Source organism: Dunckerocampus dactyliophorus, chromosome 15 (assembly GCF_027744805.1).
Source record: "Dunckerocampus dactyliophorus isolate RoL2022-P2 chromosome 15, RoL_Ddac_1.1, whole genome shotgun sequence".
Taxonomy (NCBI): Eukaryota; Metazoa; Chordata; class Actinopteri; order Syngnathiformes; family Syngnathidae; genus Dunckerocampus; species Dunckerocampus dactyliophorus.
In genome coordinates, this window is record NC_072833.1 from 25163935 (window position 1) to 25178502 (window position 14568).

General features: G+C 45.3%; 1 protein-coding gene across 1 annotated transcript; it reads right to left on the reverse strand.

The window, feature by feature from the left end:
• Positions 1-3713: 3713 nt before the first annotated feature.
• Positions 3714-8567, reverse strand: tekt3 (tektin 3). The gene is made up of 7 exons (XM_054752997.1): positions 8001-8567; positions 7032-7115; positions 6906-6976; positions 6687-6830; positions 6145-6367; positions 4294-4448; positions 3714-4216 (listed from the first exon to the last, which is right to left on the reverse strand). The coding sequence occupies exons 1-7, from the start codon at positions 8553-8555 to the stop codon at positions 4000-4002; spliced, it is 1449 nt and encodes a 482-aa protein (XP_054608972.1). The 5' UTR covers positions 8556-8567; the 3' UTR covers positions 3714-3999.
• Positions 8568-14568: the final 6001 nt, after the last annotated feature.

Here is a 14568-nt window from a genome sequence, read left to right on the forward strand (position 1 = left end):
AGCGGGCGTCTCCGGAGGCTTCCACCGTGGCGGCGCTCCAACAGCCACAGGAAGTCCACGCGTTCCCAGGAACGTTCAGCCCGGACTACCATGTGAACCGCGACTTGCTGTGCTCCCATCGCATGCTAACGGCTAACGCGTGAGGAATGTCACTCAAAATCAGTATAAATCTGACAGCCCCCCTTCCCGCCCCCGGACAAAAAAGTCCAGCCTTCAGCCTGTAAGAACATAAAATAACACACGGCGCGCGGTGGGGGCGTTAAAAATAACCCACCAATATGTTTGGAGCGCCAGGGAGGATTCCAGCGTACATTCCACATGTATGTGGGGGGGGGGCTCCGGGAGGGGGGTGTTGGCCCCGGGGCAGCCAGAGAGGAGCGACTATTTGTGTCGAGGCTAAAACCAGAGCATCACCACCTCAGAGAATTCCCGCTTTTTCAAGTCGGAGCGCATTTATTCCCACCCCTGCTGGACACGGTTTCCAGTTCTTCCGCACCAAACTTTGGGCTGCACTCGGCTCTGGAATGTTCTTGGGTGTGCATGCGCCTTTACTCAACACACACACGCATTTTGGAAAGCCAGGCAGCTTTGCCTTGGTAGTCAAACACAAAGATGTTTGCACAGCACAGTAACAGTGAGGCTGTAAAACATTACACCCAAAGCAAAGGGCAAGTCACACACACACACGCACACACACACACGCACACACACACACACACACCCTGAGGGTTATCAGTGCAGTCACTCCCTCAGGTGTCGCAAATCTGCACACTGCAATCACGCCCACACTTGCGGCTTTTAGCCGTCCGCCCAGGCTGCCTCCTCGTCTATCGATTTTAAAAAGCATCAGTATGCCGCCAGCGTCCGCGGGGCCTGGAGGACATCACTCCGTACTTCCTTCCTCTGCCGCCACGAGCGAGGCGAGGTGACGCGAGGCTTGGGGATGTTACGGCGTGTAGAAGAGGAAGGATGAGGGGTCAAACGTACGCAGGGTTTTCCTGCAGAGGCGGGGAGGGGCCTTGCCTGTGCTTTCAAGGCAAAGTGCTGAGTCATTGTCAAGCTGCTGATAAAAACGTGTGTGTGTGCGTGTGTGTGTGTGTGTGTGTGCGTGTGTGTGTGTGTGTGAGACCGTGAGGTGACACACAGGTCAGATTAAGATGACATGTGAAAGAGTCATCACAGAGGTGTGTGTTGTTGTGCGTCTGTTCCTGTTCCTGCGCATATGAGACCACCAGGGCTGTCACAAGATCTCGCGAGATTAAAATGTGACGGGATTTCTCGTTTGCCAGATGGACAGGCGGATCGGTGCGGCGTCTGCAGCTTAGCCTAAAGGCAAAGCTCTCAATTTAGCGGCCCATCTACGTTCCTACCCTCACCTATGGTCATGAGCTTTGGGGAGTGATCGAAAGGACAAGATGGCGGGTACAAACAGCCGAAATGAGTTTTCTTCGTACGGTGGCTGGGCTCTCCTTTAGATATGGTGAGAAGCACCGTCATCCGGGAGAAACTCAGTAGAGTCGCTCCAACGCATTGAGAGCAGCCAGATGAGGTGGCTCAGGCATCTGGCCAGGACGCCTCCCTGGGGAGGTGTTCAGGGCACGCCGACTAGTGGAGGCCTCGGGGAAGACCCAGGACACGTTGGAGAGACGATGTCTCTCAACTGGCCTGGGACCGCCTCGGGATCCGCCAGGAGGAGTTGGACGAAGTGGCCGGGAAGAAGTCGGGTCTTCCCTGCTTCGGCTGCTTCCCCCGCGATCCGACCTTGGATAAGCGGTAGAAGATGGATGCATGGAAGATTTCTCATTCAGAAAAAAAATCTCTCTGGATAGTAAATAAATACAGTAAATGAATCACACGATAAATATGAAAATGGACTGGATCATTTTGCCGGCCTCCATATATTTGCCATGTGCATGCGGGTCTGTTTTCCTCGTTTCTTGTTTCTTCCAAAAGGGCCAGGATGAGAGTTCACTCTGTGCATCGGTTCAGCATCTAGACCAAGTGTTTGCAACCTTGACTATCAAAAGAGCCATTTTGCCCCCTCTTATAACTAAAGAAAAACAGTCTGGAGCCACAAAAGTGCATTTTGTGAGGCCTTTTTGAGTCCTATGTGTATTATTCATTCATTTATTTTTGATGCCACTTTTCCTCACTAGGGTCACGGTGGTATGCTGGAGCCTATCCTAGCTGACTTTGGGTGAGAGACGGTGTACACCCTGGACTGGTCACCAGCCAACTGTGTAAAATTAAAATAAAGCATAGCCGACTTCAATATGATAATAATAAAAACAATGTTGCAGCTTGGCAGTTAAAAAAAAGGTAAACATAAAATTAACTCTTTCAATACCAAAGACATATTTATACATCTTTTACGTTTTTTTGCACGAGAGGCAAAAAGAGGCGATGATGCAACTTTCCACTAATGCATTGACGTTTCAGAGCACTTTTAAGCCATAAAAGCAGCCACGAGGTGGCAGAAGTGCATTTGATCCGAGCTCGGCAGCGATCATTTCAATGGAACAATCACACCTGACAGGAAGGAGGAAGTGAGAGAGCGTAGACAAGTGTAGCGCATAGAAGGTTACGCATCGTTGGGAAATGTTAACACATGCACACACGCGCGGGCATGAGCGCGCACACATAGTCTGTTCCAAGTGTGAAAATTGTAAAAGTTCACGGTGTTATATTTGTAAATAACTTGTTATTTTGATGTAAAACAACCCCTTTTTTGTGTTGTTTATGTTGGTATAGTATGGCTGAAACAGACATGCCACGACTGACACGGAGTTGGAAAGGATAACTCGTTAGCTCGCTGGCTTGCTATGTAAGCGGCGGCCGTCTGTTATGTCCCTGCGCAATGTGATGTAAACAAAGACTAATGGCAGAAACGTTTTCAGGACAGGCCATGGCTGAGACGAACGCGCCATTGCTGAGACGAACACGCCATGGCTGAGACGGACGTGCCATGGCTGAGACGCACGTGCCATGGTTGAGACGGACGTGCCATGGCTGAGACAGACGCGCCATGGCTGAGATGGACGTGCCATGGCTGAGACGTGCGTGCCATGGCTGAGACGGACGGGCCATGGCTGAGACGGACACGCCATGGTTGAGACGGACGTGCCATGGCTGAGACGTACGCGTCATGGCTGAGACGTATGTGTCATGGCTGAGACGGACGCGCCATGGCTGAGACGGACGTGCCATGGCTGAGACGGACGTGCCATGGCTGAGACGGACGCGCAATGGCTTAAAAAAAATGGTTCTCCTCTCATTCCGTGTGGAAGTGGTAAGTTTTTGGCTTCTCTGTCCTTCTTCCCAACTCCGTTTGAAACACTTTAAATTTAGAATTAGTAAGTTGGAGAGGCTAACTGGTTAGCTTGCTATGCTAGCGGCGGCCATCTGCCCTTTAATTGCATGTTCCTGATCTCCTGACTGTGTGGCCAACATGCTACCCACTTGGCCACCGTGCGGAGAAAAGTCCAAATATTTGAATGTTCTAACAAGAATAAAGTCGTAGTATTATGAGGGAAAATACCAATATGACGAAGCTAAACAGATAAAACCTCTTAGCATTACAAAATACCAAGGTAGCATCCCTGGAAAAACATTTGGACACCCCTGCAGTAGATAGACAGATTTTTATTTTTATTTTTTTGTTTCATCCACTCTTGTCTCACACTTATTGATCAGGCAAGGTTATATATGAACATTTTAAATAATAAATGAAGCTTTGAAGCAGGGTTTTACTAGCATCAACTGCTAGCGGAAGGCTGCAGGCTGTGGCGAGCGTGTGCCACGAGTGCCGGGTCGTTGCCGCGGAGCGACGACGGGGACTTCAGATGGAAATGATGAAAGTGAAATGTTTTTTAAAGAGCAAGAAAACCCACAAAGACATTACCAGTACACAAACATGTGGTGTGTTATCATTAGCACCTGCGTACATTTTGAAGTCACTCCGATTGGTTGAAGTTGCGCGTTGATGCGGGCTTGTGTGCTTTAAGTGTATCCCACGAGGCGCGGCATGCTGGGAAAAGTCTTGCGCATGCTCATGCACTTTTCCTGGTCCAGGAAGAGCGAGTTGGCCTTGACGGAGAGGTCGTGCTCCAAGCTCACTTTGGTCTTGACCAGACACTGGAGGCTGCTCTCGGCCTCCAGCAGCCTCTCCTGCAGCTTGTGGACGGTGTCCTCAATCTCGCGCACCTCGCTCACCAGCCTGGGACGGTGCACACGTTACACTAGCGTAGACGAGGCCGCTTGCGCTCGGAATGAGCGCCAATGACGCCACTGTACCTGTGGTGGGGGTTGTCCCTGCACAGCTCCACATTGGGTCGGCGGGTCCGCTCCTCCAGCCTGGTCTGGGCCACCTTTAACGGCCTCTCTTTGTCCCGCAGAGCCTTCTTCAGCGACTCAATGAGCATCTCCGTCTGGAAGATCTCCTGCAGGGTCTGCGTGAAGACGAATACTCCAGTAGTAACGAGAAACGAGCTGAGCGCACAAAAACTTTCCATTGAATCGACTTTATCACTAAGTGGCAACAATGTGGTGTAATTGAACTATTTTAGACGTGTTCATTGTTTTGCTGATGTAAATATAATAAATAGTATCGTTCCGTGAAATCGAGTGCTCAATTAAAGCACCCTACGCGTTGCTGATTACTAGTAGTGGGAGTAGTAGTTGACAGTGTATGACGTTACATGTGTATTATTATATTTATCATATGTTTACATCGACAGAATAGAAAAGGTCCAAAATATTTTGGATTACATTACTTTTACACTGTTGAAATATATTAATACAAAAGGAAATATGATACATTATACTACTATACTATATTATACTACTACTATTTTATTATTCATTTTATATATACACTGTATATATATATATATATATATCAAGGTTGCACATGGCATATATATATATATTTCAATATACAGTGTATATTGAAATTTTTTTGGAATACAAAATATTTTTTTAATGTAAAAATTATTTTTAAAAATGCATCAAGGTTGAAAGTTTTTAATTTATTTTTTATTGTTTTTAATCCTAGCAAAAATGTCATATGAAAAGTGGGCCATTTTGACTGTAGTAATGATGACATTTTCAATAAGAGTAATAAATCTTTTTATTTTTCATTTTTTACTTTAAATTTGTTAGTTTTTCTTTTTAATGTTTAGAATGTTTAAACAAACATGTTAAAATGTATGAAAAATTTTAAAATGTTTAAAAATGTATCATTTAAAATAATTTTAAAAAATTATTTTTAAAAATTTTTAATTTTACATGTTTACTGATTTTTTACATTTTTGCCAAAAACCGAATCATATGAAAACTGGGGTGTTTGAAAACTGAGATTTGACTGTCGAGCTGATGACACTTTGTCATTTGAATAACAGCTACTTCAACTGTATTGATGACACATTCACGGACCACTCGTTTAGTTTCTCAGGGACCACCAGTGGCCCGCGGACCACACTTTGACTAACTTTGTTTTTGTATACTTTACATGTTCTTCAATCATAACTCAGATGAAAGTAAAATGAATGTAATCCAAAATATTTTGGAGGTTTTCCATGTTTTGTCGATGTCAATAAACAGTATGATAAATATAATAACACAAAATATAGCATGTAAAGTAACATGAACCACTGCTATTTTGTAAAATTTGTAGTAGCGTTTATGATATCTACTTATGTCATAAATAATTCCACAGCTTTGAAGTGCTTCTTTTTGATCGAAACACATGAACTCGATCAAAACATACACTATTTATACTGTAAATGATATTTTGAATATAACATAAACAAATGCTAGCCGCTACTAGCAAAATAATATAAATGTGGCTTTTTATTCCAATTGTTATTATTTTCAGATGTTTTGAAATAATTGATTGTTTCAGAATGTGTTGTATAAATTCATGAATGCTCATAGTTACAATATTGTGTCCAGGTTATATTTCTAATAATTTGGTAGGATTTAATATATTTACCTTTTTTTTATGAAGACAAACTGTATCCTTTACATTTTAAATATATTTCAATATTAGATAAATATTAGATTCTATTTTGAATATATTTGATCAAATAACGTGTGCCACGGTCAGTAGACAGCAGGACTGTAGGAGTCGTGTGGTCACGTGACCTTGGCCAGGTGCGCCTGCAGGCTGTTGCGGGCGTCGGCCGTCTCGGCCACGCGGCTGGTGAAGGCCACGTTGACGTTGTTGAACTGGCTCCACATCTCGCCAGAGGCGGCGTTGAGGAGGATCTCGATCTCGTCCCTCAGCTTGTGCGAGGCGGCCCGCTGGCTCTGCGAGCACAGAAGGTTGTCGTCTGTGAACTTGGACCACGACTCCGGCAGAGAGACCCTGTGGACGAAGGACCACACGGTTACCGACGTCGTCGAACGGGGGCGTTTGATAGGAACGGGATATGTTCTACTCTGTTTTCAACAAAGTTGCTTATCTACCACAGAGCATAACTCATTCAGAAGACCTTTCACCTGGAGACTAAACCTTCATTGGCAGCCAGTCCCTCACTCCAGTGCTGGCATTACAATTGCTTGCATCCATGCTTGTTTGAATTCAATTGTAAACTGTCCTTGAGGCTCATGTCACAGCTGTTAGAATAAACAAGCCCGGGGGGACTTTGGCCCTGCAAAAGGGCCGGTCCCAACTGTTCACTCACGAAGGATCCAGTCTTTCGACCCCTCTGTAGAAGCTGATGCCGTCTGACGTGTTCCTTAAATGGTGACAGCGGTCGTCGATCCTCTGGGCCGTCACTTTGTCGCTCAGGTCTCTTTCCAACTCGTGCTGGGCTGCTCGGTTTGACCTGAGCACCACAAAAACCCACAAAACATCGACCACGAATCAAACCTTTGCTTGCGCCCTTGGCGGTCACACTCACGCCAGCTGGGCGGCGGCTCGCTCCAAATGTCGCCTCATCCTCTCCTGACAGGACTTGATCACCTCCACTTCCTGCGAGAGGCGTACGTTAGCTACACTGGGTTATGGTTGTTGGCGCTTCCGTTACCTTGATGAGGTCCTTCTCCACGTCGTCATGGACCAGGTCGATGGACATGCGCTTCTCCCGGTGGTACAAGCACTCCTGAGACACCTGGAGACGAGTGGCACGTCTTCACGCTAATGCATGCTAACTTCCTGTGCATATCGCATACGGTATGCATTAATTATGAATGCAGGAGATGTAGTCAGGCTAGCTTTAGCGTGAGACCTCATAGTTACTTAACTCAGTTTGTCATCAAGGGAGTGTCCAAAGACCAACATTTTTCGTTTTTTAGCACCCAATCCCACCAGTGCTACTGCTTTTTGCCATGTCATACCCCATTCTTCCTCAAGAGGCAACAATGAGGCACTCTGGCACAAAGGTGGCCTCAGACGTCTTTCGTGAACATCATTGGTTAAGACATGACCAAACACTCTTTTTACTGGATAGGAATGTAGCGGCGCTAGCGTTCATGGTTTTCACTTTGAGGTTACGTAAAATGCCAAAAAGGTCATTCAATTTGTCAGTAAATTAGGGGCAAAGTTAATTTTTTTTACGCTTAACGCTAAAACACCATACAAGCTGTGCTGCTTTCTTCCTCGCAGACACGTAATACCCCTTTGTTCCTCAGGAGGCAACAGCGAGTCAGTGTAGTTCAAAGGAGGAGTGGTCTCTACAGACCTCCCTGTGACTGTCATCGGGTGTTTCAACCGGCTCTGATGCGCAATCCCGGATGCTAACTCGTCTCACAGTTGTGGTGGACGCTTTAGTCGTACGCTGCCCCCTACTGATTGGAGCATTAAGTGTCGCTTGAATTGCCTTTGCGGGGTAAGCGTCACCGTGAGATGTTTCACCTACGTTCTCCAGTTTCAGTTACCTGGCGAGTCGGTAAACAAAACCTCGGTCACATGATCTCATCCTGGAGAAAGGTCGGAGGCGTCATCGGATCTCTGGCCAGATCCAGTCTACGTGGTCTGTCCGCACCGATCCACCCACCTGAAGGGGCCGCTCGGTCTCTGCCAAGGCTCTCTCCAGCCTCCGCTTGACCTCGGCGAGCGCGGCGATCTCGGTCACCATGTTGTCGATTTCGTGGCTCAGCTCGGACCTCCAGAAGGCGATGTCGTTGAGGCGCTCCCCGATGTTCTTGCTGCTGTTCTCTTGCGTCCGCCGGGTCAGCTGCTCCTTGTCCTGGATCAGCCTCAGCGTGTCCCGCCGCAGTCTCTCGGCGCTGTTGCGGGACGCCTCCGACTCGCGGTAGTTGCTCTGGTTGGACCTGAACCATTCGTCGGGCGTGTAGCGGCTGGTCAGGGTGCTCCTATTGGACGGGTAGAACATGGTGTTGGCCCTGAGGAGATCCAGACTGCCTCGCTGCACAGAGGAGAGGTTGGGGATGGTGTCGCTGGTCTTGTAGTAGCTGCTGGTCCTCCACTGGTTGGCGCTGTGGTTCAGGGCGGAGGCGGGCTTCGTGTTGCGATAGCTGGACGCCATGGTGGAGATGGCCGGGAGGAAGTTGCTGGTCTTTGGTCGAGCATACGTGGCTGTCAGCTCCATGTCTCCAGGTCTCTTTAGGGACACCACCACCAAGTTAGCATCTCTTACCGTTAAAAGTTGTTTGGTCTTACCGTGGCGATCCTTCCTCGAGCTCCCTCTCCGTGTTGCTCACCTGCGACTGAGCCCAAGACCTCTAAAGGTGATGGCCCATGAATAATACATAGACAAGTTTGCCAGTCATTCATTCGTCGCCAGCCAATGGCAGGGCTCGAGCCGCCAGAGCTGGCGCGTCCAAGATTTCTGTTGACACAATGCTGGTTGCCGTGGGTTACCGCTTGCTGCGCTGTGGGCCGCATTAATGCTGAGCAGGTGCTTTTACTGTACTGTCAATACCAGAGAAGTAAGCTGCATCTGTCTTCCATGCGCTCATACGACAGTGTGAGTTGGTCCGACGAGAATACAGAAGGTATCGCCTTGCATCATTAAGTGTCACATGCACTCCATTATGCACTTCTTTGATGCCCTTTTGCACACTTTTTCACATCCAGTCAAAAGTTTAGGCACGCCGTATCCTTCAGCAACATGAAACGATGTCTCCAAACCTTTGGCATAACGTGCTCATCAAAAGTTTAGACACACGTCATCATTCAATTGCGTGAAAAACGTTTGACATTCAGTAGTCAAAAGTGTAGACACACCTTCTCATTGGCAAGCATGAGAAGGTGTCTCGACACGTTTGACATATAGTACGAGTCAGAAGTTGGCACACACCCCATAATTCAATCACTTTTGAGTGATACTGTGATATTTATATGCGATGTGATACTATGATATTTGAGTGATACTACACAGTCATGAATTATTCCCATTTCTTTGAGCCTGCAAAGATGCTCTCTAACGACACGATGCATCACCCGTTCTCCCCTCGTGGATCTTCCCACCTATTGGAAAAGTATCATGGAAAAAAATATCCGTCCATTTTTTGTGGAGCTTCTTATTGGACGGCGAGCAATCTGAGCTTGTAAGCAAAGCGCCGAGCTGTCCGTTTGGATTACGGTCGCCTGTTGAATGATTCATGCAGCAGGAAGAGCCGGCACAATAATAATCTGTGTTGAATTACCTGAGCACTCGTCACACGAGCATGCTCTGATAGTTGCAATGGCATCAAGGAACGACTACACCGTGCAGCGAGGGCGAACTTGCATTAGGGGCAAGTGGGGCAGTGCCCCAGCAGATCCAGAAGTTGGTTGGGGGTTTTTTTTGTTTGTTTTTATTCCAGTACATGCTCTGTGTTTATAAATAAATAGATAAATTAATATCTCGTCATTCTTTGGGATAATTCGCTTTCAGTCTCCCTGTATCTGCCGACTCTCCCTGTCCTTTTTCTGTTTGATGGGGCAGTAGTCGGGCCGTCTACAGCAAGGAGGAACACGAGTGTGTTTTTGTATAAACGAGTGTAGCCCTTAAATTCCGCCGAGCAACAAGCATGAGGCGACTAGAAAGAATAATCACAGCTTTGTGTTTGATTGATGCGCCTGCTAACTAGCTAGCTATCAATTGCACCATTTTTAATGCGTGATTAACGTGATGAATAGCTATTATTATCATTACTATTATTATGTGTTATTGCACTCTAAATTGGAAGTGAACCGTTCCGGATTATTTATTTATGTATTTGTTCTATTTTGTTATTTTTCTTTTCTTACCTTTCCTGTCCTGCCTTGATTGTTTATGATGACTTTATTATGATTTTTGGGGAGTCTTGGCCTACCAGTGTCCCACCTAACCTAACCTAAGCGGGGTTTTTAGATGCGAGCCATCTCTGGGCGGATGTTTTGCTTTGATCTGCGAGCTAAAGTTTGGGCACGAGCTGCTAGTAAGGAGTAGCCGAGGACATCTACAGTATGTGGGGGCTTCTGTCATGTGTGCTGAAGAGCTAGCAGTGCTAGCTAGCATTAGCTAGAACTACAGTATATTAGACTAACTAGAGCTGGTCATCATCACATCAGTGAAACGTACGTACATCATAGTGATATAATGCTCTTATTTATTATGTCTTGTGTAAACTAGGACAGGAACAACATCAAATTAAAAGCATCTATCTATCTATCTGTCTATCTATCTATCTATCTGTCTATCTATCTGTCTATCTATCTATCTATCTGTCTATCTATCTATCTATCTATCTATCTATCTATCTATCTATCTATCTATCTATCTATCTATCTATCTACCTACCTATCTATCTATCTATCTATCTATCTATCTATCTATCTATCGATCTATCTATCTATCTATCTATCTATCTATCTATCTATCTATCTATCTATCTATCTATCATACACAGTATATCCATTCATCCGATAAAGTACTAAACATTGTTTTCAAGTTTGAAAAAAGTAGTATTTAAGGTGTGGGGGCTTTTATTTTGTGCCATCAGTTCCATGTAGCGGAAACCCTGAAGTGGCAAAGTTGCATCCTGTCCTTCTTCGCTATGTGGCCCCCGCTGGAGAGAGTTTGGACGCCCCGTCGGCAGACTTGTTGTTTGTGTGGTTTTAGTGCTTGTATTTTGGAAGGGAAGTGCCCTGCAAGAGGCGGGGTTCGGGGAGGAGCCCCAAAGAGGCCGCCGCCCACGCTCCAGCCCCTATTGTGATAACCACGGAATGACAAGTCCCAGCATCAGCAAGCATGGCGAGGTTAAAGACGTGCCTGTCCCACCCTGAGCCCCGATGCTAGCTACACAAATAGAAATATTTCTGTCAAAAATCAGTCCAATCAATAAACTTCCTCCTTGAGCAAAGCGGTGAGTCTGTCAATATAGTGTGTCGTTTGTATTAAAGCTGGTCTTTCCTGACCGCACAGGCAACAAGCGCATGCACATGTTGCGTGGCAATGTGTGTGTTGGTGTGTGGTTACCTAGCAACAGCTCATTGTGTTGCATCCAGCAGACAGGAAGTCGTCGCTTTCATCATTAACCTTTCATTTCATGTACTTAATGCTACACAGTGACTTACACAGAGGGCTGGACAGAGCCCCCCCCCCCAGACCATGCCCCCCCACCCCCCGGCTCTGAAATCAAGGCGGCCAGAGTGGGCTGAGGGAGCGTGAATGCGAGGCTTTGTCCACTCCGTGGTCATCACATTCCACTGGAGGCACGATGCGGAGGAGAGGCCGCGACCATGTGGTGGTGGGGGGGCATACTGTCCCGACTCTGTGCTGCTTATCATGTATTTACTGTGACACGGTGTAGTGCCCCCACTGGTCAGTGGTCAGCAGCGTTGCCTTGAAGTCCAAGTGAAGTGCTACATCAGGGGTGTCAAACCGTACCTGTAGATATGCTAACAAGTACTATGTGTAGTATTCCATCCCACCTGTAGATATGCTAACAAGTTCTATGTGCAGTATTCCATCCCGCCTGTAGATATGCTAACAAGTTCTATGTGCAGTATTCCATCCCACCTGTAGATATGCTAACAAGTACTATGTGCAGTATTCCATCCCACCTGTAGATATGCTAACAAGTACTATGTGTAGTATTCCATCCCACCTGTAGATATGCTAACAAGTACTATGTGTAGTATTCCATCCCACCTGTAGATATGCTAACAAGTACTATGTGTAGTATTCCATCCCACCTGTAGATATGCTAACAAGTACTATGTGCAGTATTCCATCCCGCCTGTAGATATGCTAACAAGTTCTATGTGCAGTATTCCATCCCACCTGTAGATATGCTAACAAGTTCTATGTGCAGTATTCCATCCCACCTGTAGATATGCTAACAAGTACTATGTGCAGTATTCCATCCCGCCTGTAGATATGCTAACAAGTTCTATGTGCAGTATTCCATCCCACCTGTAGATATGCTAACAAGTACTATGTGTAGTATTCCATCCCACCTGTAGATATGCTAACAAGTACTATGTGTAGTATTCCATCCCACCTGTAGATATGCTAACAAGTACTATGTGTAGTATTCCATCCCACCTGTAGATATGCTAACAAGTACTATGTGCAGTATTCCATCCCACCTGTAGATATGCTAACAAGTACTATGTGCAGTATTCCATCCCACCTGTAGATATGCTAACAAGTACTATGTGTAGTATTCCATCCCACCTGTAGATATGCTAACAAGTACTATGTGTAGTATTCCATCCCACCTGTAGATATGCTAACAAGTACTATGTGTAGTATTCCATCCCACCTGTAGATATGCTAACAAGTTCTATGTGCAGTATTCCATCCCACCTGTAGATATGCTAACAAGTACTATGTGCAGTATTCCATCCCACCTGTAGATATGCTAACAAGTACTATGTGTAGTATTCCATCCCACCTGTAGATATGCTAACAAGTACTATGTGTAGTATTCCATCCCGCCTGTAGATATGCTAACAAGTTCTATGTGCAGTATTCCATCCCGCCTGTAGATATGCTAACAAGTTCTATGTGCAGTATTCCATCCCACCTGTAGATATGCTAACAAGTACTATGTGCAGTATTCCATCCCACCTGTAGATATGCTAACAAGTACTATGTGTAGTATTCCATCCCACCTGTAGATATGCTAACAAGTACTATGTGTAGTATTCCATCCCGCCTGTAGATATGCTAACAAGTACTATGTGTAGTATTCCATCCCGCCTGTAGATATGCTAACAAGTACTATTTGCAGTATTCCATCCCGCCTGTAGATATGCTAACAAGTTCTATGTGCAGTATTCCATCCCACCTGTAGATATGCTAACAAGTACTATGTGCAGTATTCCATCCCACCTGTAGATATGCTAACAAGTACTATGTGTAGTATTCCATCCCACCTGTAGATATGCTAACAAGTACTATGTGTAGTATTCCATCCCACCTGTAGATATGCTAACAAGTACTATGTGTAGTATTCCATCCCACCTGTAGATATGCTAACAAGTACTATGTGTAGTATTCCATCCTGTAGTGGAAAAGCATATTAATCACATCAACTTCACTCGTTGCTCTTTTTCCACACTTTTGTTTTTTTTTTTGAAATATTTCCAATTTCTTCTTCAATAATTTTCATAAATTTTCTTTTTGTAATATTTGGACTTTATTCCAAATATAACATAACTTTTTCACAGACTAATCTTCCAAAAATGACAACTTGGTTTTGTTTGTTTCTCTTAATATTTAGACTTTCAAAAATAACACATTTTTTTCTTTAATATTTCAACTCCATGCCACTAAAATGAGCTCATTTTTCCTCAGAGTTTTACGAGTAAATTCTCATAAAATTGCAACTTTTTTGTCGTTTTTCCCTCCTAATATTTTGACTTTATTCTTTTAAAATTGCCTTTTTTTCCAACAATTGCAACTTATACATTTGCTTCTTGTGATTCTAACTTCATTTCCGTCATATTTGGACTTTATTCTCGTCACATTACAACTTTTTGTGCACCCTCATTTTCCACAAATTACAACCTTGCTGTTTTTCATGATATTGCAGCTTTTAAAGAAAAAACGCGTCTTTCTTTGATATTTCAACTTGATGCTAATAAAATTATTCGCTACCACGTTTTCTTGTTAGGCTGCAACTTTTCTCTCTTAACGTTTGGACTTAGTTCTTGTCAAATTACCCCAGATTTTTCTGTTTTTGCTGTTGTTTTCTTGTTAAATTATATTTTTGGATTGTGCCCCGGGCCGCGGGCCGCTCTGTGAACACTCCTGCGCTACATGTCGCATTTTAGGTTGCGGTAAATCATTTTATTGGCATTAGTGGCGCCCCCTATAGGTTGTGGATGCTAGCATGCGTGTTTATCATCATTAGACAAATGCTGGATGACTTGCACAAGTCTGCATCAGTTGTCCACAGCAGCTAGCGCTAGCTGAGTTAGCGCTAGCTGAGTTAGCGCTCGCGGTTGCACGGCGACTCGTTACACTTCGGTGAGAATCCCCTCCTCGCTTTCTCAACGCTGGAGCGAGGACCTCCCTAAATCCTTCACTTCCCTTTTGTTCCTCCCTGGCAGTTTCTCCTCCATCTCTGCCTTTAATCACCTGCCGGGACGTTCCACTGGCCGGCTTTTATAGCCGCCGGAGG